This window comes from Crocodylus siamensis, chromosome 11 (genome assembly GCF_052110815.1).
Source record: "Crocodylus siamensis isolate JL-2025a chromosome 11, ASM5211081v1, whole genome shotgun sequence".
Lineage (NCBI taxonomy): Eukaryota > Metazoa > Chordata > Crocodylia > Crocodylidae > Crocodylus > Crocodylus siamensis.
Window position 1 is genome coordinate 46,331,889 of NC_143405.1, and position 27,639 is coordinate 46,359,527.

The 27,639-nt window shown below is 40.8% G+C and overlaps 1 protein-coding gene across 8 annotated transcripts in view; it reads left to right on the forward strand.

Moving 5' to 3' along the window:
* The window catches only part of SLMAP (sarcolemma associated protein), a 157,187-nt gene that overhangs the window by 103,758 nt on the left and 25,790 nt on the right, over positions 1 to 27,639 (forward strand). For all 8 annotated transcript variants that reach the window (XM_090021064.1, XM_090021062.1, XM_090021067.1 and 5 more), the window contains 5 exons: positions 12,162 to 12,218; positions 16,099 to 16,179; positions 16,450 to 16,509; positions 22,684 to 22,806; positions 23,629 to 23,703. In XM_090021064.1, the coding sequence (XP_089877190.1) occupies positions 12,162 to 12,218; positions 16,099 to 16,179; positions 16,450 to 16,509; positions 22,684 to 22,806; positions 23,629 to 23,703 (396 nt within the window). The remainder of the gene's footprint in view (positions 1 to 12,161; positions 12,219 to 16,098; positions 16,180 to 16,449; positions 16,510 to 22,683; positions 22,807 to 23,628; positions 23,704 to 27,639) is intronic.

A 27,639-nucleotide genomic window follows, 5' to 3' on the forward strand; every position in this document is an offset into this window, starting at 1 on the left:
AGGTAATGGTGCCTTTTCTCTCTCCTCTGCACAGCTCTGTAATGTATCTGATAATTGAAAGTCTTACAGTATAAATTGCACTAGATCAAGTGACTGTAGAAAAGGATTTGTGGGGAAAGCGAGGCTTGTAATTTTATGTGAAAAAGTAGGAAATGCTTTGTGGAATGTAACACTGACTTTCTAACACCTTGCTTTTCAAAGCAAATTACTTTGAGAGGATAGGAAGTAGCAAAGTAGTTCAGTCTGTTTGGAGCAGATTGATTGAAATCAATTAGATTGATTACTAAAAAAGATGATCAGGATGTTACTATTTTGCTGCCTCTGAGATCTAGGTCAAATATATCAACTTGGTAGAAAGCTGAACGTGCTATCAAAATGTAAGTAGAGAATAGGCCTTTTTTAAAAAGCCAGGCAATATGAGAAAAAGAAAGGGTTTTTCCCCCCACTTCGATTGAAATACAGAGGACTTTACAGAATTCATTAGACACAACTTTTGTGAAGCCTTAACTTAGCTTATGAACTACTGAAATTGAGCAAACTATGGAAACAAAAACTAATCATTAAGGTTAGCGTGTGAGGTTTGCTTCACTTAAAATAATCAGTATATGAGAACATAAAAATGAAGCAAAGGTTCATTTTAAAATTAATGATGTGCTGTAGTTACCTGAATTTATGGAATGTTCCAAAATTTCCCCAAAAGAATTTAAAGAAGAAGTTCTTCTTAGTAGCTGTAAATCTAACAGATTTTATAAGCTTCTTTTTCTTAACACAAGGCATGGTGAAAGTGAACTTGGTCTACTAAATGTTTGATAAAGTGAATATACATGAGTTTTGTATAGCTGATCAAAGGAGCTTCACGTTTAGTATCACAGGGATGTTCTGTTTGCGTGTGCACATGTAATCACTGTTTACTGACAACTCTAATTTAACCCGGCCAATTAACATCATTTTAGCCAAGATCTGCAAACCAAAGCTGAATAGTCTGTTTGCAGCTGGGAAGCAAAAGTGACTATGATTATTTAACTGAAAAGACTCCAACATGTCTTTGAAGTGGAATGTGAGAGGGAAAACAGGGAGAGAGCCTGGAATATAAAACATGTAGAAAAAGGCAGGGAGAATTTGTTTATTGAAAGCACAGACAAAAACTTACAAAGATATTATTTATAACAGTAACATTGTTTGTAAAATCACTAGCCATCAACATCATGGATAGTAATGTATATAAATGTAAATGCACTTGCTTTTCCAGCAGAAGGTAAATTTATCTCTCCAACTAAACAAGAAACAAAATAAGATATTATTATTAATCAGCAGTTCCCAAAATGTAATTTTGTCAGTTAAGACATTGCCAACCCGAGCATTCAGCTAGGCCCTAAACAGCTGTGAAATTAAAAATAGGCTCCTTTTGTTTACCTTCTGGATTTTGAATACACATACAACACCTCCAGTTATGCTTTAAAGCCCTTTCAGAAGCCATGAAGGCTAGAAAACTACTTAATTAAAAAAAAAAAAAAAAAAGCTTAGCTGCTCAACGTATTTATAGGGGTTTACAAATGTAACTGAATATTATGGGGCTCATAATAAAACTTAGAGTTGACAGTCCCAACCTAGGACTATGACTAATCCTCAGAACTGGTGATATGATACTTTCCTTCTAGATTCCAGAAATTCTTTGAATTGTCCAGGTTTTTTTATTGCAAAGAGGGAAATTGGAGAACTGTAAAAATCCTTGGAAATAAGGAGCCACCAGCCTAGTGATGTTTACTTGGTTCTGCTACTTCATAAGAGACATAAAGGAGCTCTAAAGACAGGAGCTGCCAGACAAGCAAGTGAGAAATAACCAGGGAATATGAGTGAGGCATCCCTGTAGAATGTTATAAAAGGGTGCCCCGGTAGATAAGGGTGGAGAGGAGAAGGAAGGAAGCATGTTCTCACTAAGAGAACAGGCACCCCTTCTTTCAAAGTAAGAGATGGGGAAAGAAAGGAAAGCAGATAGAAAATGAAATGAAGAGCATAAGAAAAAGGACAATCTGCTAATTGTGTTAAATGCATGAATACTTGGTGATGTTTTTCCATGTAAGAATGTATTCCAGTTACCAGGATGTTCTCAGTCTGTCAAGATGGATGTGTACAAGTCTATAGGGCTGGATGCAACGCATTCAAGGGTGCTGAGAGAGTTGTCTCGTGATTGCAGAGCTGTTGACCAGTATCTTTGAAAACTCGTGGCTATCATGGGAGGTTCTGGATGATTGGAAAAGGGCAAATATTGCGCCCATGTTTAAGAAAGGGGAAAAGGATCCAGGGGGAACTGCTTACCAGTCAGCATCACCTTAGTCCCCAGAAAAATCATGGAGCAGATATTCAAATAATCTATTTTTGAGCACTTGGAGGAGAAGGTGGTGATTTAGGAACAGTCAGCATGGATTCACCAAGGGCAAGTCATGCCTGACCAACCTGATTGCCTTCTATGATAAGATAACTGTCTCTGTGGATACATGGAAAACAGTACACATAATATACCTTGACTTGCAGCAAGGCTTTTGATACTGCCTCCCACAGCATTCTTGTAAGGAAGCTGAGGAAGTATGGGTTGGATGAATGGACTGTAATGTGGATAGAAAGTAGGCCTGTGTGAAGCTTCAGCCAATTCAGTTCACAGCCAGTTCAGTTCGCAGGAGATTCGGCTCAAATCGGCAGCTGAATCTAAATCCAGACTGAATCAGGAGACCCATTAAAAGGTCCAAATCAAATTGACAGCCTCCAAATTGATTTGGAGAGATTTGGTGCCAGTTTGGAGATTCGGCCATAGACTAAACAGACAGCAATCCTTGACCATGCTGGACACACACTGTTTCCTCCCTCCACCACAACAGACTTACCAGCTGGAGGCAGCTGTGTCCAGTGGGGTGGGGACTGCTGCCTGTTCAGTTTATGGCCAAATCTCTGAATTGGCACTGAATCTTCAAATCCAGTCCAGCCAAATTGAATCGTGACAGTGACTCGAATCACTGTCCCTCCAAATCAGCCAAATCCAAATTGAATACTTGCCTCTTTGCACAGCCCTAATAGACAGCTGACTGGATTGTTGGGCTCAACAGATAGTAATCAATGCCTCAATGTCTAGCTGACAGCCAGCATCAAGTGGAGTCCCCCAGGGCTTGGTCCTGGCGCTGGTTTGGTTCAATATCTTTAATGCTTTGGAAGATAGAATTGGTTGCACTTTCAGCAGGTTTGTGGATGACACCAATATGGGGGGTGTGGTAGATATATTGGAGCTTAGGGCTAGGATTCAGAGTGATTGGGCCAAAATAAATCCCATGAGGTTCAACAAGGACAAGTGCAAAGTCGTGCACTTAGGACAGAAGAATCCTGTGCACTGCTATAGCCTGGACAAGCAGCAGCTCTGCAGAAAAGGACCTGGGGGTTACAGTGGACAGTAAGATGATGCAAGTCAGTAGTACGCTTTTGTTGCCAAGAAGGCTAACAGCATAGTGGGCTGCATTAGTAGGAGCATTGCCAGGAGATTGAGGGAAGTAATTATTCTACTCTTTTCTGCACTGGTGAGGCAACATCTGGAGTACTATGTCCAGTGTTGTGCCCCCCCTGCTATAGAAGGGATGTGGACAAGTTGGAGAGAGTCCAGTGGAGAGCAGTGAAAATGGTTTGTGGGCTGGGGCACGTGATTTCTGAGAAGAGGCTGAGGGAACTGGGTTTATGTAATCTGCAGAAGAGAAGACTGAGGGGCTACTAGCCTTTAACGACCTGAAGAGGGTTCCAAAGAGGATGGAGCTGGACTGTTCTCAGTGGTGACAGATGACAAAACAAGGAGCAATGGTCTCAAGTTGCAGCAAGGAAACTTTAGGTTGTCTCTTAGGAAAAACGATCTCACTAGGAGGGTGGTGAAGTACTGGAATGGGTTACCCAGAGAAGTGGTAGGATTTCCATCCCTGGAGGTTTTTAAGGGCCTGGCTTGACAAAACTCTGGCTGGAATGATCTAGTTGGGGCTGGTCCTGCTTTGAGCAGGGGGTTGAATTAAATCAGCGGTTCTCCACCTCTTTTGTACTGGGACCCATTTGTAATCATTGGCCAGTCCTGACCCAGTGCTGCTGACTCCTGACCCACTGCCCCCTCCACCCCCAGACCCCAGCCCTCCAGTGTGTGGGGCAGGGAGTGTGTGGGGGACAGGGGGGATCCTAAGCAGCCCCACACAGGCTAGAACTCTTGACAGCCTGCAAGAGAAAAGCCATGGTTTCCCACATTTTTCTCCTTTAAAATAGACTCCGTTTTGTTGATCCATTTTTAAAGTTTGTTCGCTTCCCTTTCATATATTCTTATGAGCCACTTTTGAGTCATGACCCATGGGTTGAGAAACACTGGACTAGATGACCTCCTGAGGTCCCTTCCAACCCTAATTTTCTGTGATTCTCTGTTATGCAATCATTTATTAACAGGCTGAAAAGAAGTTGAGTGATCATGAAATGGCTTGCCCTTAGGGAGATTTAGTTTACAAGGTAATAAAGGATTGGAATTTTGAACAAGCCTAAGGGAGTTTGCTTTGTGACTGAATGAAATTCTGGTGCCAGAGTAGACCCTTAATTTTCACAAATTTTTTTAAAAAACAAGCTTCTGTCTTTCAAGATTCCATGCTTGCCCTTTGTGAAATTTTATGAGCGCGTGTTCTGAATGATCCTGGGCAGCAGTAGCTTGATATGGCTGTTGAATACATCTCGTTTCCCTTAGTTTGCAAATTTCTGTTAACTACAGAACTTTTTCACCATATTATTATAAGGTGAAATCCTAACCCCATTGATATTTCATTGACTTCATTGGCCCATGATTTCATGGGGTAGGTCTGTGAATGTTTTATTATAATGTTATCAGAGGGGACACATGATGCTACTAAAAGTGCCCAAAACAGCACACAGACAGAAGAGAAGGAAAGCAATACAATTTCTCTTCCATGTTTCAGGGGTGACCACCAGTATCTGGGGGAACATTTGTTCACCAGAGCGCCCCAAGGGATGACGAGGTCGAACGATTATAAACTACTGCAAAACCATTTCAGGCTGGACATAAGGAAAAATTTCTTTACTGTCCGAGCCCCCAAGGTCTGGAACAGCCTGCCATCGGAGGTGGTTCAAGCACCTACATTGAACACCTTCAAGAGTAAATTGGATGCTTATCTTGCTGGGATCTATGACCCCAGCTGACTTCCTGCCCTTTGGGCGAGGGGCTGGACTTGATCTTCTGAGGTCCCTTCCAGCCCTAATGTCTATGAAATCACCACTCATCATAACTTTTTTCTTCTGTTTTCATAAACATGGCTATATCTTATACAACACAACCAACTTCATTATGATATTCAATTTATAATATTTTCTTAAATTATGTATAGGGCACATTAGTGATGAAACGCAAAGCCATTTAAATAGCTAAAATTTTTGTGCATTTCATAATATTTCTGCTCTTTTCTGCTGTTTAGGTTTAGGGGATTTTTTTTTTTTGGTTTGTTGTTTGTTAACATTGGTGACATCTTGGAATAAGGATATCCTACTTGAAGACGCAATTACTCCAGCCTTTCTGTATAGGTGCTAACTCATGAACGTGTTCTGACCCCAAAAAAAATGACTTTTACCGGTAGTAACAGAGGTGTTAGCATGTTGCAACTTGAGAGAGGTAGTTAGCCATGTTAATAGGAAGTCAGGCAGGGGAGAGTAGTAAGGCATGAGTGATGTATTCATCCTAAAGTTCTTGCAATCTAAACTAGGGGTGGGCGAGATATGGCCTGTGGACCATATCTTGCCCGCCAACTGATTAGATCTGGCCCATTGTCAGGCACCCACCAGTTGACTGAATTTGGCCCACAGCTGTCCCCATGATGCTCCACATGGGGCTGAGCTCTGCCGGCTCCCATGTGGGGCAGGCAACGCCATCATAGTCTCATGCCTGCACCCTCCCTGCACGTGCTAGACAGCACTACCCTGGTCCTGGCCAGTACATACAGCTTCCTGGCAGGTGCTCGGCTCCCCACCAGCCCCAAGCAGCTCTTCCTCCTGTCCCTGCTGCAACACTCCATGCAACAGGTAACATGGAAAGCCATGGGGATTCCTGCCGGGCAGTAGATGCCCTGCCAGGCAGGGTGGAGGGAAGCTGCAGCCAGGTGGCTCTTGCCCTATTATGTGGGGTCTAGCTCCCAGCCACCTTCCACCCACTTAGCTGCCTGCCTGGTGTGATAAGCAGCCACCTGTGGGTGCCTGAGTGGGTGGAAGGCATCTGGGAGTTGGAGCTGAAGTCTTTTCCACTAGGGCAGGAGCCTCCCATTTATAGCTTCCTCCCCCCCCCCGCCGGCTGCTGCCCAGCATGTGTCCCCATGGTTTCCCTGTGCTAGCTGCTGCCTGGAGCAGTGCAGCAGGGGTAAGGAGGAGGTGGAGGAGCTGCTGGAGGTGGATGAAGCCAAGCAGTACCTGGGTGGGTGCCGCAGCAGCCCTCCTGGGAAGCTGGCCCTCTCTGGCCAGGGCCAGAGTGGTGCTGTCTGGAAGGTGCAGAGCTTCAAGTTGCATCCTCTTTTATTCTAGCGTTCAGTCAAGGCACTTTTACTAGAGATTTTCAAAAACTGCAGGGGAGAAACATTTGGCCTTAGCTCCCCTCTCTCTCTACATAAGTTCATCTTTGGGGTGTCCACAGCAGTGATATCATCTAGTGCAGGAATGCAGGTGTGGGCTGCCCCAGGCGGGAGCAGGTGGGGCTCAGTTCCAGCAGAGTGCTATGGGCTGGATGGTGGGGCAGACTGAACCTGCATCTTCACCACACCAACTGAGCGAGCTCTGCTGCATGCATGCTCTGCCCCTCCCTTCTCCTTTTCTCCCCCCAACCTGGGTGGCTTTCAGGACCTAGCAGGCAGACAGCGGCCCCCCCCCCCCACGTGTTCATTACACCCACCCAACCCACATGCCCATACCCCCACACAACCCTCCACCACTCCTCCTTCCACCTCCCCACACACACTCCCCACCTCCCACAGCCCTCCCCAGTATACAAGAGTAAGACTTTATTTTCAGCTATTATGTAATTACCTCCATGTATGTACTACTAAAAAATCCCCCCATAAACCAGGACAAAAATATTTGTTAAAATAAAATGCATATATTAAATTATATAAGGTATAAAGTGTATAAAGTAATGATAAAAGTATAGTAGATGTTTGATGTTTTTAATATGCTTTGTTGTTAAACTCTAATATATTACAGTGATACCTTATGAAAGATTGTTTGTGGCCCTTGACAGCTCGCCAACACTCATTAAGTGGCCTTCCAGCTGAAATAATTACCCAACCCTGGTCCAAACAAAGACCAAGGGTAATTCTCAGTTAGAAAAAAGTAGACTACCCTTTGTTAAAAAGAAAAAAGGGGAGGGGGAAAAAAACCCACACCAGGTCATCTTCACTTGACATAAATAAAAATGTACCAACACAAGCCTGTCTTTAAAGATGAACTGAAAAATCTGTTCTTTAAGTAAATAGTTTGTTACAGTAAGCTAGTTTGCTGTACTGGTGTGTCTTGCCTTCTCATTGGACAGTCGCTGGATAATACAATAGTTAAAAACTACTTGTACTTTCATGAAAAAGTAAAGCTGAAATCTTTACTTGCTTTTCTATTCTGATAATAGAAATGCATATATTTAGCAAACTGTGCATCTGGTTTGCCTCCTAAGTCCCTCTCTAAAATAAAGTGGTCACAAGATGCTAACAGCATTGTATTAAATGTCACTTAATATTCCCTGAATGTGATCCAGGTTCTGTCACCCTTAGTCATGTTGGGTTATAACTCGCTACAAAATTACAGAGTAATCTTATGCTTAATTCAGAGGGTGATAATCTGTTCCTGTTAGTTTATAAAAATGGACGAATTGAAACAAACTGTTCACTATTTGTTTTGAAATACACTAATGCTTCATTGCACTTTGCATGGATTTACATGTTTTTAGCTCTCAGATTGCTTACTGCTGTTAAATTGTTGTATAGCACAGGAGGACCTTAGTCACTAAAAGTAGATAATGTTACCGGTATCAGCTTTGAATTGTTTCACTTGTGTTTGAATGAGGTTGCTTCTATTTGCCACTGCTTCGTCAGTTAAAAATAAAATAAAATTGAGCTATAGTTCATGACGTTTATGTTAAAATACTTTGTCCACACAGACTAAAACACAACAAACCTTTATGGTGGGCTAAGCATGTTTTTTAACCTTAATGTTAATTGCAATAAATAATAAAAAAGAGAGACTGTTGAAATAAGTACCCCCCTCCCCCCCCCAGGAAGAGGAGACAGGTCAAAAAGACTCATTTCTCTCTAGATGGCTTTCAATTTTTACCATTCAGGGAATTGTAGAAGTTCCAAAATCATCATTTGTTGTCAGAGCCAGGCTACAAGCTTATCCTGAGTAATTGCTTCATGGCGTTGACTGCCACTGGAATGGATGAGTCATTTTTGTCTTTATATCAGGCAGGTGGTAGCTAATCTGAGTGTGACATTTTCGAAGCCTGCAGGCAGATTTCCCCAGTTGCTCGCACCCTTCCCTGGGAGCAGCTGCAGCTGGTATATGACTGAAATGCTGTCTTTATCCCAAACCTCAGTAGAGTTTTGGAATGGCATCTATCAGGGAGGGACAAATGGACTGTCCTCTCAACAACAACAAAAAAAGACCCACCACACACGATCCAGAATGAAAGGCTGATAGTGTCTCTCCTGTAGATTTTTTTTTTTTCCTGCAGCCTTAAGGATCTGCTCCACCCATCTGCATGCTCAATGACAGTTTCTATATTCAGGCTTGAAAGAGGGGTAGAACCAGCTCTGACCTTGCTTACTGTATTATGCTTTAGAAGCCCTGCAGACTCCTGAGACCAGAACCCAAGAATGATTCTTCCAGGAGTTCAGAGACTCAAACTGCACATCACAAGTTGATGCACTTGTTATATTAGATAGTCTCTCTGCTGTCTTCTAGTTGTCTCCTTTGGTTTTTTTTTTTTTAAAGGAAATTCATAACCTAGTTAGGTAACATCTTTTCTTCTTCTGTACTCTTATCTACAAAGGTTCTTTTTGAAGGCTTCTCCAAAAAACTTGCTAAACACAACCATAGCACTTGGGGAACAGGCTTTTTAGCCTTTTTCTCTGTTTCAAGGCATCTCTGCAGCTCTAGGAATAGAAACAACCTCATTGTTCTTTCACACTCCCTGTCACAAAGGGGTTGCTTGCAAAAGGAATGGGTTAGCCTGGATCCTGACTGGCCTTCTGTTGTGTCTTTCTTCATAGAATAGCACAGGAGGGAGTTGGTTGGTATCCCCAGTAGAACAAAATCTTAGATATTTACTCCAGAAAGGCAGATTCCTTTGGAAGATTCTGTGTAGGGTTCCATTGTTTCCCTGGAGGATGATTGGGAAGAAATTGGTTTTGTTCATTTTCCTTTTGAGAAGATGGTGTGTAAATGTGTGATTCTTCCAAGAACTTCATGATCCTCAAACTGGACTCTGGAGAGCTACAGCCTTTGTCCATCTCACCTAAATATTCAAAGTGCTAAGATCTACTTCTGGAGGTTGTATTCCTTTGTGACCAGCTCAGTAGGAACGTAATGTACTATTTATAGTCATTTACATTTTCTACACTATATGCTTCCAGTGTGACAGTCCAGTAGTTTATGGAAATCTAAGGAGGCGAAGCCATTTTCTTCAAGCTGTTGTCTTTGGCTGTGTCCTCACCATAAACTGTTCAGCAGCAGCACTCTCAAGTTTGCTTCAGAGGAATTGCTTGAGAGAGAATTGAGGAATTATTTTATTAATTCCTCAAGCTAATTGGTGTCCAAGCCAAATAGCTGTCCCCAAGCTAATTGGTCTGTCTGCACAGTTGTGGCTACATTGCTTCCAGTGAATAAGCATCCATTTCCAACACGTCTACTTCCTTTCAGATCTCCCTTGCCCAGGAGGCTTTAATTTCACTATCTTCTTCCAATATCATGTCTAGAGCACAGCATACAGGAGCCACTGTGGGCAAGTTCTGCCATGATGCCATCTGCTTTATTCATGCTGTTCTGAGCAATTTTAGGCCAGATTTACATGCATCTATTGGTGCATGCAGCCTGTTAGTAGATAAATTCTCAAAGGGTTTTTTGCACAGAAATTTAAAGAATACTTCCCCCCACCCTTTGCTTTGCATTTTTTGGTGAGAGGTCCACTTTCTGTGGGTTATATTCCCCCAGTTTCTCACTTTCTCCTAGCTCATCTTTAGTTTCTCCATACTGTATCTTGGTATGGTTTTGTCAGACTTGTGCTGGTGCCTTTCAACAAGCAAATATCAAGAATCTCTTGCTTTGATAATTTTGTATTCTTTGAATGGATGATATCACTAGTGTGGACACCCCACAGATGAACTTAAGTAGACAGAGAGGGGAGTGCAGGCCAAATGTTGCTCCCTTTCAGTTTTTGAAGATCTCAAGTGAGAGTGCCTTGACTGCGAGCTAGACTAAAAGAGGACACGACTTGACATGCATCTAGGTAACCTAGTACAAGAGATAATGGCACATCACTGTGAACTAGTATTGAGGTGAGAGAGATGTCTTTAGTCATGACAAACCACATGCTATTTGTTTGGAAATCTACTAAGTCTATGTAAGATGGCAATAATGATATGAAATTTTAAGAAAATGGTGTAATCATCATTTAAACCCTGAAATTCTTCATGAAAATTACTTGTGCACATTCTTCTGTTGAGTCATAAGGGAAGATGATCGACTAAGCAAACTTTCTGTAGTAGAGTTTTAAAGTTGTAATGTTGCTTTGATTTCTATGCTTATTCCTTCTATATCATTATGTATCTTTTTAATCTCTATACAACTGAGTGTCTCCCAATCTGTACTTCACCATTTGTCTTTTGTTTTCCCCCTCACATTATCCTGTACTCCACATCTCTTGTCCTTTTCCAATATGAGCTCTCAGTTGTGAGCCTTCTAACCCTTTTCATTACCACCGAGGTACTCCTATCGCACCTTGTTGCTTCTCCACAAGTAGGACATGAGGCTAAACATCTAGTTGCTTTGTCATCTAACGGCATCCCATTCTGTTTAAAGCTCTTGCTTCTCTGCTAGAATCCAGCAGGGCAGGGGCACAGGAAACAGACAGAGAGGCAGCCTGAAACCTGTTGCCACCGTAGCTCTTCCCAGCCAATAAGAGAAATTGCAAGGGAATATTCCCTGATCCGTGTCTAAAACATAGCCAGATGCCAAAGATGGATGGTAGGAGAGAGACTTGTAAGATGCAAGACACATGGCAGTTCTGAGAATTGGAACCACTAGATGTTTTTTAAGTTTGAAGGACCTTTGTGGAAGCACCTTTCATGAAGTTACCAGCTAGTTACTAGGTCAACAGTTCTAACAATTCCTTCCTTCATAAATTCATACTTAGTCTCCATGTGTCCTTCTTTTTTGCCTTTACGTGCTCTATGGTGTGGCTGTAATTGAGCAACAAACTTGCCAATTCCTTAAGTGTTCATGCACATTTGCTAGCATATGATGTAGACAAGCAAACCCCATCCCTTAACTACTGCATACAGATAAGGAGCTTCCCACATCTAAATTGGGCAGTTTACAAAAGTATGTTTAGTTAGCACCAAAACAGTTTTGTTTGGCAAATCTCAGAGTTTTTAGATATAGAGATCTTTTTTTAGATTCTCCCTGCCTGTTGACACCACCTGCAATTTGTTTCTAGATTGTCACAGTACCAGGCATGGAAGTCTACGGTGGAAGTAAATGCTTAAACCTTTGGGTTTTTTTATAAAATAGCTTTTTCTAAGAAGTTCTGCCTAACTTATTTAAAATAAAATTAGTCCTTCATTAATTTCCTGGAGGACTGAAGAATTTGACTGTGGAAGCTATTCAGCAAATTGTAGAGCAAAGGTCTAATATAAATTCTGCTGTGTTCATTATGCTTTATATTACAGCAGACTTTTGATAATCTGCTTCTCTTGCTATGTCAGACTAAAAAAAAGTTTTTTTGTTCAAGCATGGTCATAGACTAATATTATCAGCTTTTAATTTGGTCATGGAATGTAGACTGTGTAGACGTGTACAGGGAAATGCTTAACTTGAGCTGGGATAGTAACACTTGTTTTGTTTGGCAGACAAGCTCATAGACGAGGGACATCTAACCAAAGTGGAAGAAGCAAAGCTATTAAAAGGTTAGACTTCTCGGTTATATAACTCTGTTTTCTTTAAAATGTGCTTTACATATTCTGAATGATGCTTTGTCACAGTTTCTGATTTATTATTGGTGGTTTATTAAATATTTGAATTAGTCTTTTCTTTTTTCTTTTTTTTAAAGACCCTAAAGGGGCTATATATTTGTATCTGCTGAACCTCCACTTCATGGATTAGTTTAGCAAAATGTCTAGATGAAAGTATTATTGATGGGTAGGGATGCATGAAAGACTAGTCTCGACTGACTTGACTGATTTTTTTTTTTCTTATTCAAAGTTTTTTATTAGGGGGTTTGGGGTTTTTTTTGTCTTTTAAAGGCTGGGGTGTGTTTTAATGAGCTTGGGTAGCCTCTCAAACTGGGATTGTTCACTGTAATGAAAACCAGGAAACACTGTCTGGCCTTAACAGTTAGGAGGAAAAGTGAAGTGTGTGCTTTAACTTGTTAATAATTTAAGTAACATGGTGTTAAATTGATCTCCATCCTTATAAACCTGCTTTTAAAAACAAGAGCATATGAAGGTGCTTGCTTCCCTTAAGAAACAGAACGTTAACAAACTTTTTCTTTTAAAAAGCACTCAAATGCCTATGTTCCACTTAGATCGCTAAGTATTGATCAGTCCTAAATTCCAAAGTCAAAATCAAGACTGCTACAAATGTGTATAACTAATTTGATAGTTCTTTGTTTTGTTAACTGTTAGCTATTTGATTATTTTCTGGCAGTAAATTGATAGCTGACACTCATTACTTATTTTTTTAATGCTTTTCATAGATATGGTTCAGTATAGGATAATTTCTTTTAACTCCTCTGTCCTTCACTCATCACTGATTTTTTTTATTTTTAAAACAAATTTTGGTCATTTTAGGGTCCAGCATTTTGTTCTTTAAACCCTATTAGTTAAAATCTAGATTTCTTTTCTGTTATCTTCTTTGTGCAGTTACATTTTAGCTTGTTTCTGAGCTTGTATAAACTACTGACAACTTGCTTTATTTGCCTTATTTGGCAAAAGAATGCATACAATAAACACAACTGTAACTTCACACTTGCATGCCAATTATCTTGCAAAATGGTGAGTTATTTTTAGTATTGATGTCAGTGCATTCCATCTCATCTAATAAGTGTCATGTCATCAATTTCAAAAGATTTTATCTTTTTAAACTGTATTGAAAGTTGAGGAAAATGTGCCACTAGAGTGCTACATAAAAATGAATATTTTTATTAAAATGCTATTCTTGCAAATTTTGAAAAGGTGAGTATAGTTTAATTACTGATATACTAAGTAATATTCACTTAGCTAGACTCTGAAATATGTTTAATTGATGTAAACCTAGAATAACTAGTGAATTTTCCCCCATGATTTTGCTAGTGCACCTCAGTCCTGACCTGTAAATGGCTCTATTGTTTTCAGTATTGACTCTGACAGCTTAACCAAGGATAATCAAAAAGTCCTCCACATAAAAATTTGCTGACTGTTGTGTGTAGCTCTGCACTAACAGCCTCCAAAGCAGAAGTCGTGCAACTGCATGCTACCATTGGCAAAGCAGTGGTAGTGTGTTTCAGCTTAGCAGTCTTGTGTCACAGAGAAACCCATTAGGGCATCGGTGCAAAGCAGTTCTCAATGAGAAAATGAGATTGTCACCAAAGTCCCTTGTATTTTGTTGAATCCTACTTTTTTTCTTGGACCTACTGAGCCATTTAAGCCTTTGCCCTCTGCCGTTTCAGGTTTAGAACTGTCACATGATTTTGGTAAGATCCAGTAAAGTCGAACCCTGTTCAAGGATTCAAAGTTTTGAAGGAGGGCTTGGGGAGGTACAGAGTCCAGGTTTGGAATTAGTATTTTGCCTCCCATTTTGTATTGAATAAAAAATTCCATTTCCATATATGGCCATGTGGAAACCTGAATAAACCAGATGCCAGAATTGTTCATATTAATGTTTCTCAAATGACCACTGACATAACTCATGTGCATGGCTTTTTACAGCTAGTTTTGACTTTAGTGGCTTGTCTTTAAGGAAAATTATATTGCTTTGGTTAGCGTTATGGCAAGATTATAAGTATTCAGTAGTGTAATGTTCCTTTGTCTAAATATGAGAAAATACTTTAAAAACATTAGATGTTTTATGCCTGAGAGAGAGAAGAAAAAAAAAAAAAGTACTATTCCTATTTTCCAGGCAAACAAATTAGAGCTTACGCAATTTGTCTATAGTGAATTATGAAGTTTAAATTAGAGCCATTAGTGTCAGGTCTCCTAAACCCCTAGTCTTGTGCTCTGCTCACCAGTCCACCCTTCCCCTATGTGGATGGTTGTGCAACCTTTGTTAACAGATGGATGTAAATCAGCCAGAATGAGACACCTTGCTGGCTTGTTTTTAGTCTCCTCTGTTTCACACACACCTGGGTATTCTGGGGCAGCAAGCATGTACAGTTTTGTTTTCTTTGTCCTGGAGGAAAGGGGAAAAGTGTTTTCCATCATTAACTTGTCTGGGTCTAGTCTTCTTGTCAAGGTTTGCTGCTTGTGGTTTGGTTTCTTTCTCTTCATCAGTTCTTTCAGGTTGTTTTCTGGCATAAAACGCTAAGCTCACAATGCTGAATTGTTTGGGGGTTTTTTTCACATGATTCAGCCTGCCAATCCTAATGAATTTTCCATGCATCTATTTGTCTATAATTGCACGGTCTCCTTCCTTCTTTCTGTCCAGATCCCTTGTTTGCATGTACTGTATTAGTAGGTGAAGAAATGCTGTGTACTTGTAGGGAAGAAAAGATTGTTTTGCTGGTAACATTATAATAGCTCTGTTTAAATCCTTCATTACTTAAGTCATGCTTTAGAAGAAGTGTCCACTAATTTGGGGTAGGCAGCCAAACCAAGGCAGAGTGTATTCAGCCAAAAATTCATTATATATACCTCAAGTCTTTCTTAAGGGCATAATTTGTAACTGACACATCCTTAGTGTTTTTTGGTCCAGACCTGCGGTGTCTGTTTAATGAGGTGTGCATCCATCTGAGCTACCCTGAAGTTTGGAAATAAAATTAAGGAGGCATGTAAAAATGAATCTTTAGCCTCTTTGAGTTGAGAAGACAGGTGCATGGGCAAGAGGATGAATTTGTATAATTAAGCCCTTCTCATTGTTCTCCTCATTTAGCCCCTTGACCTAACTAAAATGTTATTTTCTGTGGCCATGGTACATGTCATGTTAATATATTATGAGCAAAGCATGGGAAGGCTGTTTCACAAGCCCTTCAGAGGTGCTTTAGTGGAAGGGATGTAGCTCATTTCCTAGTAATATAACAAAAACTTAAAATGACTTATAGTTATTAATTTTTATGTTGATCATGTTACAGATTCTTTATTTATGGTTCATTTCCTATTCTTATTCCATTACAATGTATACAGGCACCTGTTACTGTTATTTTACTTGTCCAAAATGCTGCAAAATAGGGTTTTGTTCTTAATAGCTGTTTCTTTCCTGCATACTACAATATCTGTATTGTTCTAGAAAGGTTGTTCTATTTTTTTTCCTGATTTGTTCCCTGAATGATGGAATAAAACAATCGGCTTTTACGCTGGGTTCCAACTGGCATGAGTACAGCTTTAAACAAAAGCTCTGGCTATGTGTGAGACTGCTACATCCCGTGACAGACTATAGCATTTGAGATGTGACCCTATGGTTATTCGGTCAGTTTTGGAGGACTGTAAAAGACCTAAGGAAAATTTTGGCTCCTTTAAAGAACAAATGTGCCTGTCTTCTGAAGTTCTGCACTTGCAACTTAGAAGTAATGGCAGACCTAGAATTTATAGTGGGGGTGGGGGGTAGTTGTATGGAACATAGGTGAATTTTAATTGAGCTTCCTCTTGTTTCCTACAGAAAACCAAGCAAAAGCAAAAGAATCTGATTTGTCAGACACACTCAGCCCAAGCAAGGAGAAAAGCAGTGACGACACTACAGGTAAGTGTTCGATATAAGCTTCTGCAAGATTGCATTGCTTTCAAGTGTTCTCTTTTCATCTAGCATTAAGCTTATCATTAAGAATTTATTAAATTGAACCAACTGCATCTTTTAAGTAGAGAACATTATTTGATTTTTGCATCTTGCTGCCCTGGAGCTAATTGTAAGGGGTGGAAGAAACAGTGAAAGTTCCTCTGATCTGTTTACAGAATCTGATTACAGAACTTGACTTCAGTCTACCCAGTGCAATGTAACGTCTTTTTTTTTTAGATGCCCAGATGGATGAACAAGAGCTAAATGAACCTATTGCTAAAGTATCGCTTCTAAAAGGTAAACAGAAAATTACTTTTTAAAATTTTGGATGCATTAAGAAAGGTCTACGTTTTACATAACTTGTGCATTTTGATTGTTCCATTTCTTCATGTAGAAGAACTTTAATAAGCAAAGCGCATGACGTGTATGTAAGAATGTAATGGTGCTTTGCATCTGCAGTCCTTCATGCACAGGAGCCAAAAAATAACTTGCAATATGTAAATTTACCCAGATTTGGTGTGTAATATTGGGTCTCAAAGAAGGAAAGAGTTAATTTATTGGCAGAGTTCAGTTTGGCTACCCTTTGAAATTCTCCTGGTGTCTTATAGGGAACGATGGATACTTTGTATTGGGGACGCGTTGCTTTTACAATTTAATACACTATTTTTTTTCTTTAAAAAGTTCTGGAAGATTAACATAGTTGTACATATTTTTTTGGTTTTGATGAAAATAGTTAACAGTGGAAATGATCTAGCCGATCATCTAGTTCACTTTTTGTAATATGTAAGTTCACCCCTACTGAATGTCTGTGTGTGTGCTTTACTTAGCCCCATTTCTGCTTATTGCATATGAAAAAATAGTACTTTGGCCTATCAGACCACAAAAAAAATCACGTATGTTGATGCTTTCAGGCACTGAAACAGAGATGCCACTCCCTTGCTGTTGCTATTTTCTTTAACTCTTCTGGGTTACCCGTTGTTCCCATATTGACCTTCTGTATTTAAAAGTTCAAGTAGTCATCACCAAGTTTATAAATTATTGCAAAGCAGGAATATAATTTCATTATTGTATTTTGGTTTGTTGAATCTGTTTTGTCTTACCTCCCTGCAGAAGCAGTTGTGCTCTTGAATTATTTTTAATGATTTTAGTAATAGGAAAACTCTGTTTATTTACCAGATGATATTTTCCCTTGCGTTCCCATCTTGTGAGATTTGTTAGCAATAAACTAGCAATATCTGTTGTAATTCTCATCCATAGCTGCTTATTAGCCAGTCATTTTATTCAACACAGCTTGTCAGAGCATTTATTGCTTTTAAGATCTTACGTGCCACTTCAGGGCTAGCAGTTGGTTTTGCTGTGCCTTAATACAGTGGTTCTGAACCTTTTTCATACTGGGACCCATTTGCCAAGATTATTGGCTTCTCCTGACCCATGCCCCCTGGCCCTCGCTGCGCCCAGTCCACAGTCTCCTGCCCCCCCCTCCCATGCTGGTGCCCTTCACTCCCGATCTGCATTCTCTTCCCCGCTCCAAGCCCTGCCAAAGGGGGTTCCCCGCTGCCTCCATCCTGCTTGGGCCAGAGTGTGAGCAATGAGTGCAGGCCCGTGCATGTATGTGCACTGCTCCGTGCCACTGGCCCCAGACATGTAGCTCCCTGTTGCAAAGCACCACCCCCACCTCATTCCCTCACTGATTCTTTCCCTGTTCCCCTTGCCCTACCTCAGCCACTGTCCCCAGTGCTGGCATGCAGGTACACACAGACATGTACACATACATATGTGTGCAAGCACAACCTCCCTCCCTTGCCCCCCCAAACAGGCATGCACAACCTCTCCCCTCCCCCCCCCCCAACAGTCCCTTGGACTTCCATCCCCTGCTCCCCATGCTTACCTGCATCCAGCAGCTGGGGCTGCTCCCACAACCTGGCCTTTCTCTTTGCTGGCCACATGTATCTGCCCACTGCCTCCAATCATCCCAAATAGCTGCTTGCAGGCTGGAACAGTGCCAGCCTGCTTGGGGGAACCCGTGCATTCATGTGTTTTGCTGGGCACCTGCTCATGACCCTTTCAAATATTCTTGCAACTCACTTTTGGGTTGCGACCCACCAGTTGAGAAGTGCTGCCTTAGTAGAAATATAGGAAGGCAAAAGCCTTTGTTCTTATCAGATTCTTAACATTTCCTTTAGCAATATGCTCACTACTTGTATAATGTAGTTTACATGCTCTGGATTTCAAAATATTGAAGAAAACTGAAGTTTTAATTAAGTTTCTTTGGTTTCATTTGGACAACATGTCTGCCCTCCCCCCCCCCCGAGTTATGATATTGGATAGGGTCATTCAAAAACTCTGGAAATTAACTGTTGTGGGAGTTGTACAGATTTGTCTTAATTAAATTGTTTCCCCAGATAGTCTTCAAGCTGTGCCTGGACATGGGGTGACTAGAAAGCAGAATGTACCCATGGTTCTGAGTGTAGATTTCACACTAGGACGCCAAGAAGCCTTCTGCGAGGGCAGCTACACAGATGGAGCTGTCTTGGTGCTTTATTTGTCTAGGTTCCATCATTGTGGAGACGTTTTGGTCTCGGTTGAGTTTTTTCTTTTTCCTACGATGGTTTTAATGCGCATTATAATTTATTTAGTGTCTAATTCGGACATTAGAAAGTGCAGTTATAAATTGCATAGAAGGTCTTTCTGCAAGTTTCCCTCATACCACGTGTTATGCCTGACTAGTTTGAGAAATGGGTAGTCTCCCTAAGTCTGAACTGTAGTTCTTGGTTTTAGCCAAATTGGAGAAAAGTAAGTGTCTTGTATGCCTTGAGAATGCTTTAGCACAGATTGTTCTGACTTTCTAACAGCACTTCTAAGTCCAGCCCTAGAGGCAAAGTAGAAGTATGCAAAAGGAAGGCATAACCTATTCTTTTAAGGCTTGTATAGGATAGGAGCTCTCCTAGCATCTACTAAGCAGTAGTAGATGTATTGTACTCAGCACAGACGCCTTTATGTCCCTGAAGCAGTTATCTTTGCATAAAACTCGAAATGCCTTTCTTAAATCTGTTTGAACGTTGAACCATGGAGCTACATAGATGATAGCCATTGAGAAACTACTGACAGAGACTGCTATTGTAGGAATATACTTTATCCCTTTCTAGATATGCTGGAGTTTGGAAATCTTATGTACTAGCAGTAACTTTTTTACATCCCTTTCAGTTCATCAGAGTTTCAGAATTCTTGAAATGGGTCTACTTATTTCTCACTTTTCAGAAATTTCTTATCTTCCCAGATTCTGTTGCAGGTGTGTGTGTATATCTGTAAACATACATCTGTGTATTTGCTTTTTTTTTTAGCTTTGCCTTTTGACAAAATTATTTGATTTGCTACTGTAAGTCACACTTGCTTGTGAGATCAAAAAGCATAATTTTGTTGAAAAAAATGAAGTATACCTAATTATATGATCATAGTTAGAATTTTTTTATCAGTAGGATTAAATGATTGAAAAACAAAGGCTTGGGTTTTTCAAAGAACTTCTTTGCCAGTTTAACTTTGTTCCTTTTGAAATAAGTGATACAACTCTTGCTGATTTGTGAGAACGGTTAGGCCAACTTTGAGTGCTTTTGAAAACTGTTTAGCAAGGATACTTTTAATTGCTGCTGTTTGCACTGATTGTTAAACTAGTTAGAGATAGGGATTTTGGGGGCCAATACCAATATTTAAGGAGGCATATTGGCCGATACTGATCTGATTTCTGATGCAGCTGTAAGTCTGTGGTGAAAGGGGAGTGGGGAGGGAAGGGACATGGGGAGGCAGATTAGTGCTTCCCACAGTGAGAGAGGGAATGGGGCTGGGGCTCGGGTAGGTGCTACCCAGCTGAGGTGGGTTTGGGACGGAGCTGTGGTTCATCTGGGGGCACAGGGAGGGGCAGGGTGGCTCCCACCACTGCTCCCACCGCTTGTCCAGGAGGGCACAGGTGTGGGGGTGCCACTAGATCTGGGTGGGTTCAGCATCACTGCCACCCATCCCAACTGCAACACTGCAGCCTGCCTGAGCCCCAGCCCCACTGCCTCCCTTATCGTGGGGGGCATTGATCTGCCTCCCCCTCCACCATGCCCCTTTCTTCCCCCCCCTCCCCTTTCATCACAACAGACTTACCACCTGCACCCTGCCGGGCTCTACGTCCTGCTGCCTGTGTGCTGCACTGTGACTTCATGCACACATAGGCATTTATTGGTCACATCAGACCAATTTCTGATATTGTCAATTTTCTTTATATTAGTGCTGATCCGATATTGAACTGATGCATCAGTGCACCTCTACAATTTACATTTTAACTTCACTGGCTTTCTCATATATTCTGGCCTCTGGCTGCTTTACCACTCCATTCAGGAGGAGCACAGACCATCTACAGGCACTTCCGCAGCCTGACAAAGGGCGTTTTTGCCTGAAATAGGGTTATGTGAGGCTTCGGACAGAGCTTCGGATCCGGAGAAGCTTTGGAGGCTTTGGGGTCCGAAGTAGCACATCCGGGTTGAAGCGCTGGCCTCGCTAGGCTTCCCAAAGCAGTTTGGAGCTTCCGAAGCACTTTGGAGCCTCCTTGGAGATCTGGCCATAGGGTATAATGGGGAAACAATAAAATATCTATAACTTTGTTGTTTTTTGTCCAATTTGGATGACATTTTCAGGGGTGGTAGACTCTGCAGAGAGGATGAAACCTGCCAGGTTTCAATAAGATCGGTGCAGGGGTTTGGGAGGAATGGCACCCCAAATTCTTGAAAGCAAAACTCCCGTCATGTGTGTTGCAACACGGGGGTCAAAACTGCAGGGGTGGTAGCTCTTACTGAGGCCACAAAGTCTGCCAAGTTTCAAGAATATTGGTGCAAGGGCTTGGGGGGAACTGCCCCTCAAGCTGCGGACCCTGAAACAAAATATAGTTTGTACTGTTAGACAAAAATACAAGTTATTTTTTTTAGGGGACATAGCTGCCACAGTATCAGGTGCAGTGAAGGATCCCTGTTCAAAAGATTAACTACTATAGCATGTAAACTTTGAACGCTACTTTGGCATTCAAGGGGAAAATATGCAAAAATAACATGGTTAAAGAAACTGTAAGAAGTTCAAGGAATGGAATTAATATAAGAATAAGAGAAACACAAGATCTTTCTCTAAAGGGATATGATGGTGTGGTGACAAGATAAATAACTTCTTTAAGGAAAATAATAATTTGAGAAAAGAAGCCAACCAAAACAATTATTTCTGTGGTCTGCTGTAGACCCAAGTGTATAAACAAGTATAAATATTTGTACATAGCCAAAGTAAAACGTAACTAATAACAGTCCTAATTAATGTATCTGGATTCTTCAGTAAAAACAGCTCTGGGTCTTAACTGAAGGTTTTTTTCTATGCTTTAGGTGTTAACTTCAAACCTGTATGAATTCTGACACAGAATTTATAATCCATGTAATGCATGCTTTTTGTTTCCCATGACAGATAGCCAGGTTGTCTCATTCTCCTTTTTCTCCTTAGCATTCCCCTGCTCAACCAAACAACTGATGTGCATTGCTTAAAGTTCATCCTTTCCCCTATGTCTTATGACATTTGGCAATATTGTTTACTATGCTGTGCAATCCCTTTCTTGGTTGTCATTTACTTGAAAGATCTTAACTGAGTATGGGCTTTGAGAATCCTAGTCCTCATTTTGCAGAATATTTTGTGCTAGAACTCTGTTTTCCTCCACAGTCTATCATGCCAATTTGCATTCAACTATCAATAAATGATGGAAGTAGCTGATGCACTGTTTTTAGTGAGGAATATCTGTATACATTTGCTTCCTGTATTCTCTATTCTGCTAAAATGTATATTATTTTTTTAAATATATATTGTATTTATTTCAGTCAGTGATGACTTGTTTTAGCCCTTTGGTCCAGTGCTTTGTCTTTTTTTCTTATTCCCAGAAGACTTTATTTTTGCTGTTTAACAAAGATGTTAAAATGATAAAGAACACTTGTGCTGTTGTTGTTCACTTAATTTTATTTGAGCTAAAATATGTGCATGGACATCATTTTAAATTAAGGAAATATAAAAAATGTTAAGAGTAATATCGAAGTGAAACAGCATGCAACTAGATTTTTCTAAGACAAAATCTTCAGTAGTGCCAAACATTTGCTAGTACTATGGATCTCAAATGGTATGCTTGGCATTAGGATCCCATATATTAGGATCATATGTATGTACAAATTCTGTTTTCCTATTTCTCTGTATATTGATTTTAAAATATAATGTAATGTTGCTTTCCTTTCAAAAGTAAAACAAAATGTTAATAAGATATTAAAATTTTCTGCTAACTTCTGCCTAACCCAGTGGTGAGCATTACTATAACTAATGCTGCTTGACTTAAGTCGAAAAACTGTCACTCTTCACATGGCAGTGTAATTTAAGTTGTTTTGCAGGCTCATGGTTTAAATAAAAATGTTCTTTTATCAGATGACTTGCAGGGTGCGCAATCAGAAACTGAGGCTAAACAAGAAATTCAGCATCTGCACAAGGAGCTGATTGATGCCCAAGAGCTTGCTAGAATAAGTAAACAAAAATGTTTTGAACTTCAAGGTGAGACCCAGATAAATTTGACTATATAGGGTACCCATTAAAATGTTACTTAAGTGTTATCCCAAATACTTGTCCTTTTAAATAAATTTAATAAGTAATCTTAAAAGGGAATGCTTGCATTATTTTTTTGTTTGTTTGAACCTACGGTAAATATTCTGTTAGCACAGTGTTTATTTGTATGCTGTTTAAAATGTCAAAAAAAGGTATGTTTATGTAGAAGCTGCAGACAGGTTAGTGGCTTTTATTCCAGTACTTAAATTGCTAGAGACCTAAATTAATCATGATATTCTGTGATCAGTATACATTTAGGTAAGTTGATGAAATGCAAAATATTTGAATACATGAGTATGAATTACTGATGCATTAGGTTAGTCATCCATACTCCCTGCTTGTAGTGTCACCAGTTAGTCTTGGTTTCCTTTTACAGAAAACAGTGTAGTATGCTTCAAATTCATCCTGTTCAGTGTTCTTTTTGAGAAATCTCCACAAGCTTGTTTCTTCTTCCCCTCCCACAGCAATCCACATAATGCAAAATTGCATTTTTAAGGTCAAAAGATGGACAATATTAATTATAAGATTAATTATGCTACAACCAAAAATAATAGAATATTTTATTGAATATAAACTTATTAAACCACTCACATAACTATCAGCTCTGATAACTTTTTGGGATAATTTGATCGATCTAATCTCTCAAAGTCTAAAAAAAAAAAGAGGGAGATAATTTAAGATTACCTTTTAAACTGACAAATTACAAAACGGAAATAATTTCTTATTAATATTTAACAAAAACTTCAGACAAGTTTCCATTTTCATTTATAGCATTATTGGAAGAAGAGAGAAAAGCATACCGACTGCAGGTTGAGGAGTCCAGCAAGCAAATACAGCTTCTACAAGGTATGAAACAACTGTCTTTCTCCTTGCTCTCTATGTTGCAGGCCCAAAAGGAAAGACTCTTTAATAATTTCTTAATCATCAAATAGCACTGGATAGCTTGCACAGGGAGATATTTACCCATAAGTCTTAGTCTAATTTCTCATGAAATAAGGTGAGAGTTTGTACATTTCTTATATATTAATACACTTCTGATTACTGTTTTTCCCTCCCTAAATAAGTTTTTATTGACACTAGAAAGACTTTCAACTTCAGAGTCTACAATAAGAACTCCTTATTGGACTCATTTCCAGGGTTGCTAACCCAATTTTGTTTGTTGACAATCTGCAAACTTTTTACTGGCAACCAAACTTGTTTTACTGCCGTATGTTTTACATAGCATAAATGTAATTCTTTTGCTGGGCCTTGGATGAGAGCCAGGCTCATATTTAGGGGTTTAATGCTAACTATAGTGTTAAAAAAAAATCTTGGGTAGGCAACCCTGCTTGACTGCAGCAATGCTGTTACACTGTGCTGCCCCATCCCAGGAGTCCCCTACTTACCCACATACTGGATGTCCTGACTACACCCCACATCATGATGCCTCCCATCCTTACCCTTGCCTACACTGCACCCCCATCCTGGCATGAACTGACCCCCCTCCAAAGAAGGACTACTGTCTGCCTACCTGTGAGCCAGCAGTGTTGGAGATAGGCAGTGAAATACTGTAGCAGCAGTAACAGCTGCTTGCAGGCTGCCAGTTGGACAGCTCTCCAGTAATGTGTGCTAGCAAAGAATATATATGTCTTTCTCTGTTGCTCAGGTAATAGCCTTCTACAAAAGAATGTGGGAAGGAATCTGATTTTTTGGGCCTGCTGTCACTCTGACACAACCCCACAGAAAATGGTCTCCAACCAACCCAAAGCAGTAGGAAAAGTAGGAAATTTGATTCTGGCAGAAAAAAAAATCAACAACTCCCCCCCCCCGGGGGACTCCTCTGCCGCCGCCCCCCTCCCCCCCCAGGTCGACATCGACCCATCCACCACCACCCTCTGGGTGTGCCCCTGGAGCCAGTTTGCCACCCATGTGACTGTGCATTCGTCAGTGCCGCAGGTCCTCCACAGAGACGCTCTGGTAGCCTGCCAGAGTGTCTTTATGGCTGGCCCTTGCCCCAGTGCTAAAGCATGCTGCCTGCCCATGCGGGGCAGGCAGTGTGCCAGCCGCAGGGAGCTGGACCCAGGCTCCTACTGGTAAGTGGGGCATGGAGGGGTTGGAGAAGGGGACCATGGGGAGCCCCCTGCCAGCTCTGCCCACTCCCCTAGCCCCCCAGATTGCTGCCCACTAGCCCCCCCAACCCTCTAGTGCGCATTTGTTGGGTTAGCAGACTATAATGCAGTTCTGCCTCCTCTGTCATAATGTGCTGCTTCCAAGAATCAGGGTCTGTGTCCCAGGGACTGCTGCCACAACGTACAGCAAAGTGATTGTTAATATAGGCAACCCCCGCTTAAAGCTCTTAATTGGTTCTCGAACAGCTGAACGTTAAATGGAACAGCATTAAGCAAAACTCATTTTCCCATAGGAATTAATGTAATTAAATATAATTTGTTACCAGGGTGGTGCTGGTGGTCCCCTCCATGCTGGGTGGGGCAGTGGGCGGGGAGTGGGGAGTCACAGCCACAGTTGTGGTCACTCCAGCCCAGTTCCCCTTCTCCCCTGCCAATCTGGGCTCTATGCTCCTGCAGCCCTGCCCTGGGCCTCTGTTGGTTCTGGCCCTGGGGCATCAACATGGGCCCCAAGCTCACGCCTGTCTGCCCACTCCACTGCTGCTCGCCTCCCTGCCTGCTGCCACCATTTCCCTGCTTTCCTGCCTGCCGCCACTACTTCTCCCCACCTGCCTGCCAGCTGCTCTGGCACCACATGCTAGAGCATTATAATGAAACTTGCTGAGCACTAAGTGGGATCAGGTATGAATTTAAAATGAGCACTGTAGCAAAATAGCGCTAAGCAAAACGGTGTTAAGCAGGGGGTGCCTGTATTCCATTGTGCTGCATGCAGCTCATGTCTTTCAGAAGACAAAATAATATTTCTGTGTGTCTTAACTTGCTACCTTTTTGATGCAACCTGACAAAGGTAGTAACACTTTCTAACCAAAGCTGGAAACAAAAGTAAGAGGTTATATTCTTTCTCTTAGTCATTATAACTGCAAGGTATAGATTTCCACAAACTTTGAGACTTGTCTCTAGGCTCTGTTATGAACATCTTCATTCTAGGGTTGACAGGCTGATTCATCTGATATATAGAGCATGCTTGTCTCATCTTACTTATTACAGTATATGGCATTTGTTATGAATTTTCCTCTGCTCTTTTATTTTTTTTTCTAGCACGTGAGAACTGAGTCATCAGTAATCCATTTAGACACTTATATTGTGGGAGCATTTTTCTCCATTGTTGGGCCTATCACAGAAGAGGTGGCAGACTCTTGGACTGTGCTGCATAAGCTGATATATCATAGATTTCATAGACATTATGTCTGGAAGGGACCTCTGAAGATTGAGTCCAGCCCCCTGCCCGAAGGGCAGGAAGTCAGCTGGGGTCATAGGATCCCAGCAAGATAAGCATCCAATTTACTCTTGAAAGTGTTCAATGTAGATGCTTGAACCACCTCCAATGGCAGGCTGTTCCAGACCTTGGGGGCTTGGAGAGTAAAGAAATTCTTCCTTATGTCCAGCCTGAAACGGTCTTGCAGTAGTTTGACTGTTTGACCTCGTCATCCCTTGGGGTGCTCTGGTGAACAAACATTCCCCCAGATACTGGTGGTCACCCCTGATAAACTTAATAGGTGGCCATCAGATCACCCCTGAGCCTGCGCTTTTCCAGGCTAAAGAGCCCCATGGCTCATTGTGTACATGAACAGCCCGATTCTGTTCCGCCTATTATGGGTTTAAGGAATAGTCACCTAAAGGCAGTTCTATTCCGCACTGAGTCCCTGAGAAACAGTTAAAGCAAGAAGTAGGTGGGTCTTTTTCCTGCTTACTAGCTTTCTGTGACTCAATCTCCATGTGTTTTGGTGTTTTTAAAAAGCACATGCATCAGTGGATTTTCAGGGACCCAGGCAGGAAATTACACTTAGGCACCTAAGTTTACTTATGCACCTAATAGAATAGATTCTGGCCACAAAATTAGGTTCTGTTTTGTTTTTTCTCTGTTGTTGCATTTCTTTCCATTGTCCTCATTTTTACTTTAATTCAGGTGAAAAACAAAATAATAAAACCATTCATAACTTCATTTTCAATACTGTTGTTGTTCATCAAGTTGTTCAAGCCCATGGATTTGATTGGGTTTAAGCCCCTGATTAAAGTTATGAGTGTGTTTCAATGCTTTGCTAAATCTAGGGCTTTGGAGAGACCTATTAGTGCTTTGCAGTCAAGGAAACTTCACTTATTGCTTCTGTGTATGTAGCTTTGGAAAGTGGAGAATATTATAAAACAGGGATAAATTCTCAATGAAGTATGGATTTTTTTGTAACCAAAGAAAACCCAAGTAATCTAAATATAATTTTGTATTGACTGTTTTCATGTGCCCCCCTTCTTATACTTTTTGCTGGAAAGTCTGAACATAGATTTGCTGGCAAAGACATCTTGGACCCATAACAAAGATTTATTTGGTAATGAAATATCAACAAATTCAGTAGTTTATTTGCACTACCTGAAAAATGATTTCTCAATTATATAACCTCAGCTTTGTAATTAGGAATGTCAAAGGAATTTGTGAAGGCTAATGGACCGTGTGCAATTAAGTGGAAACTGAAGTGCAAACACTAATTGGATAATATTAAATACTGAATATAAAAAAACATTTTGTTCACAGACAATTGGAAAACAGAAGCAGGCTAAATTTACAGAGGAATGGTTTTCAGACCATTTGCTCAGCTCCCTTTGGGATCCTGAATCCAGATGTTTC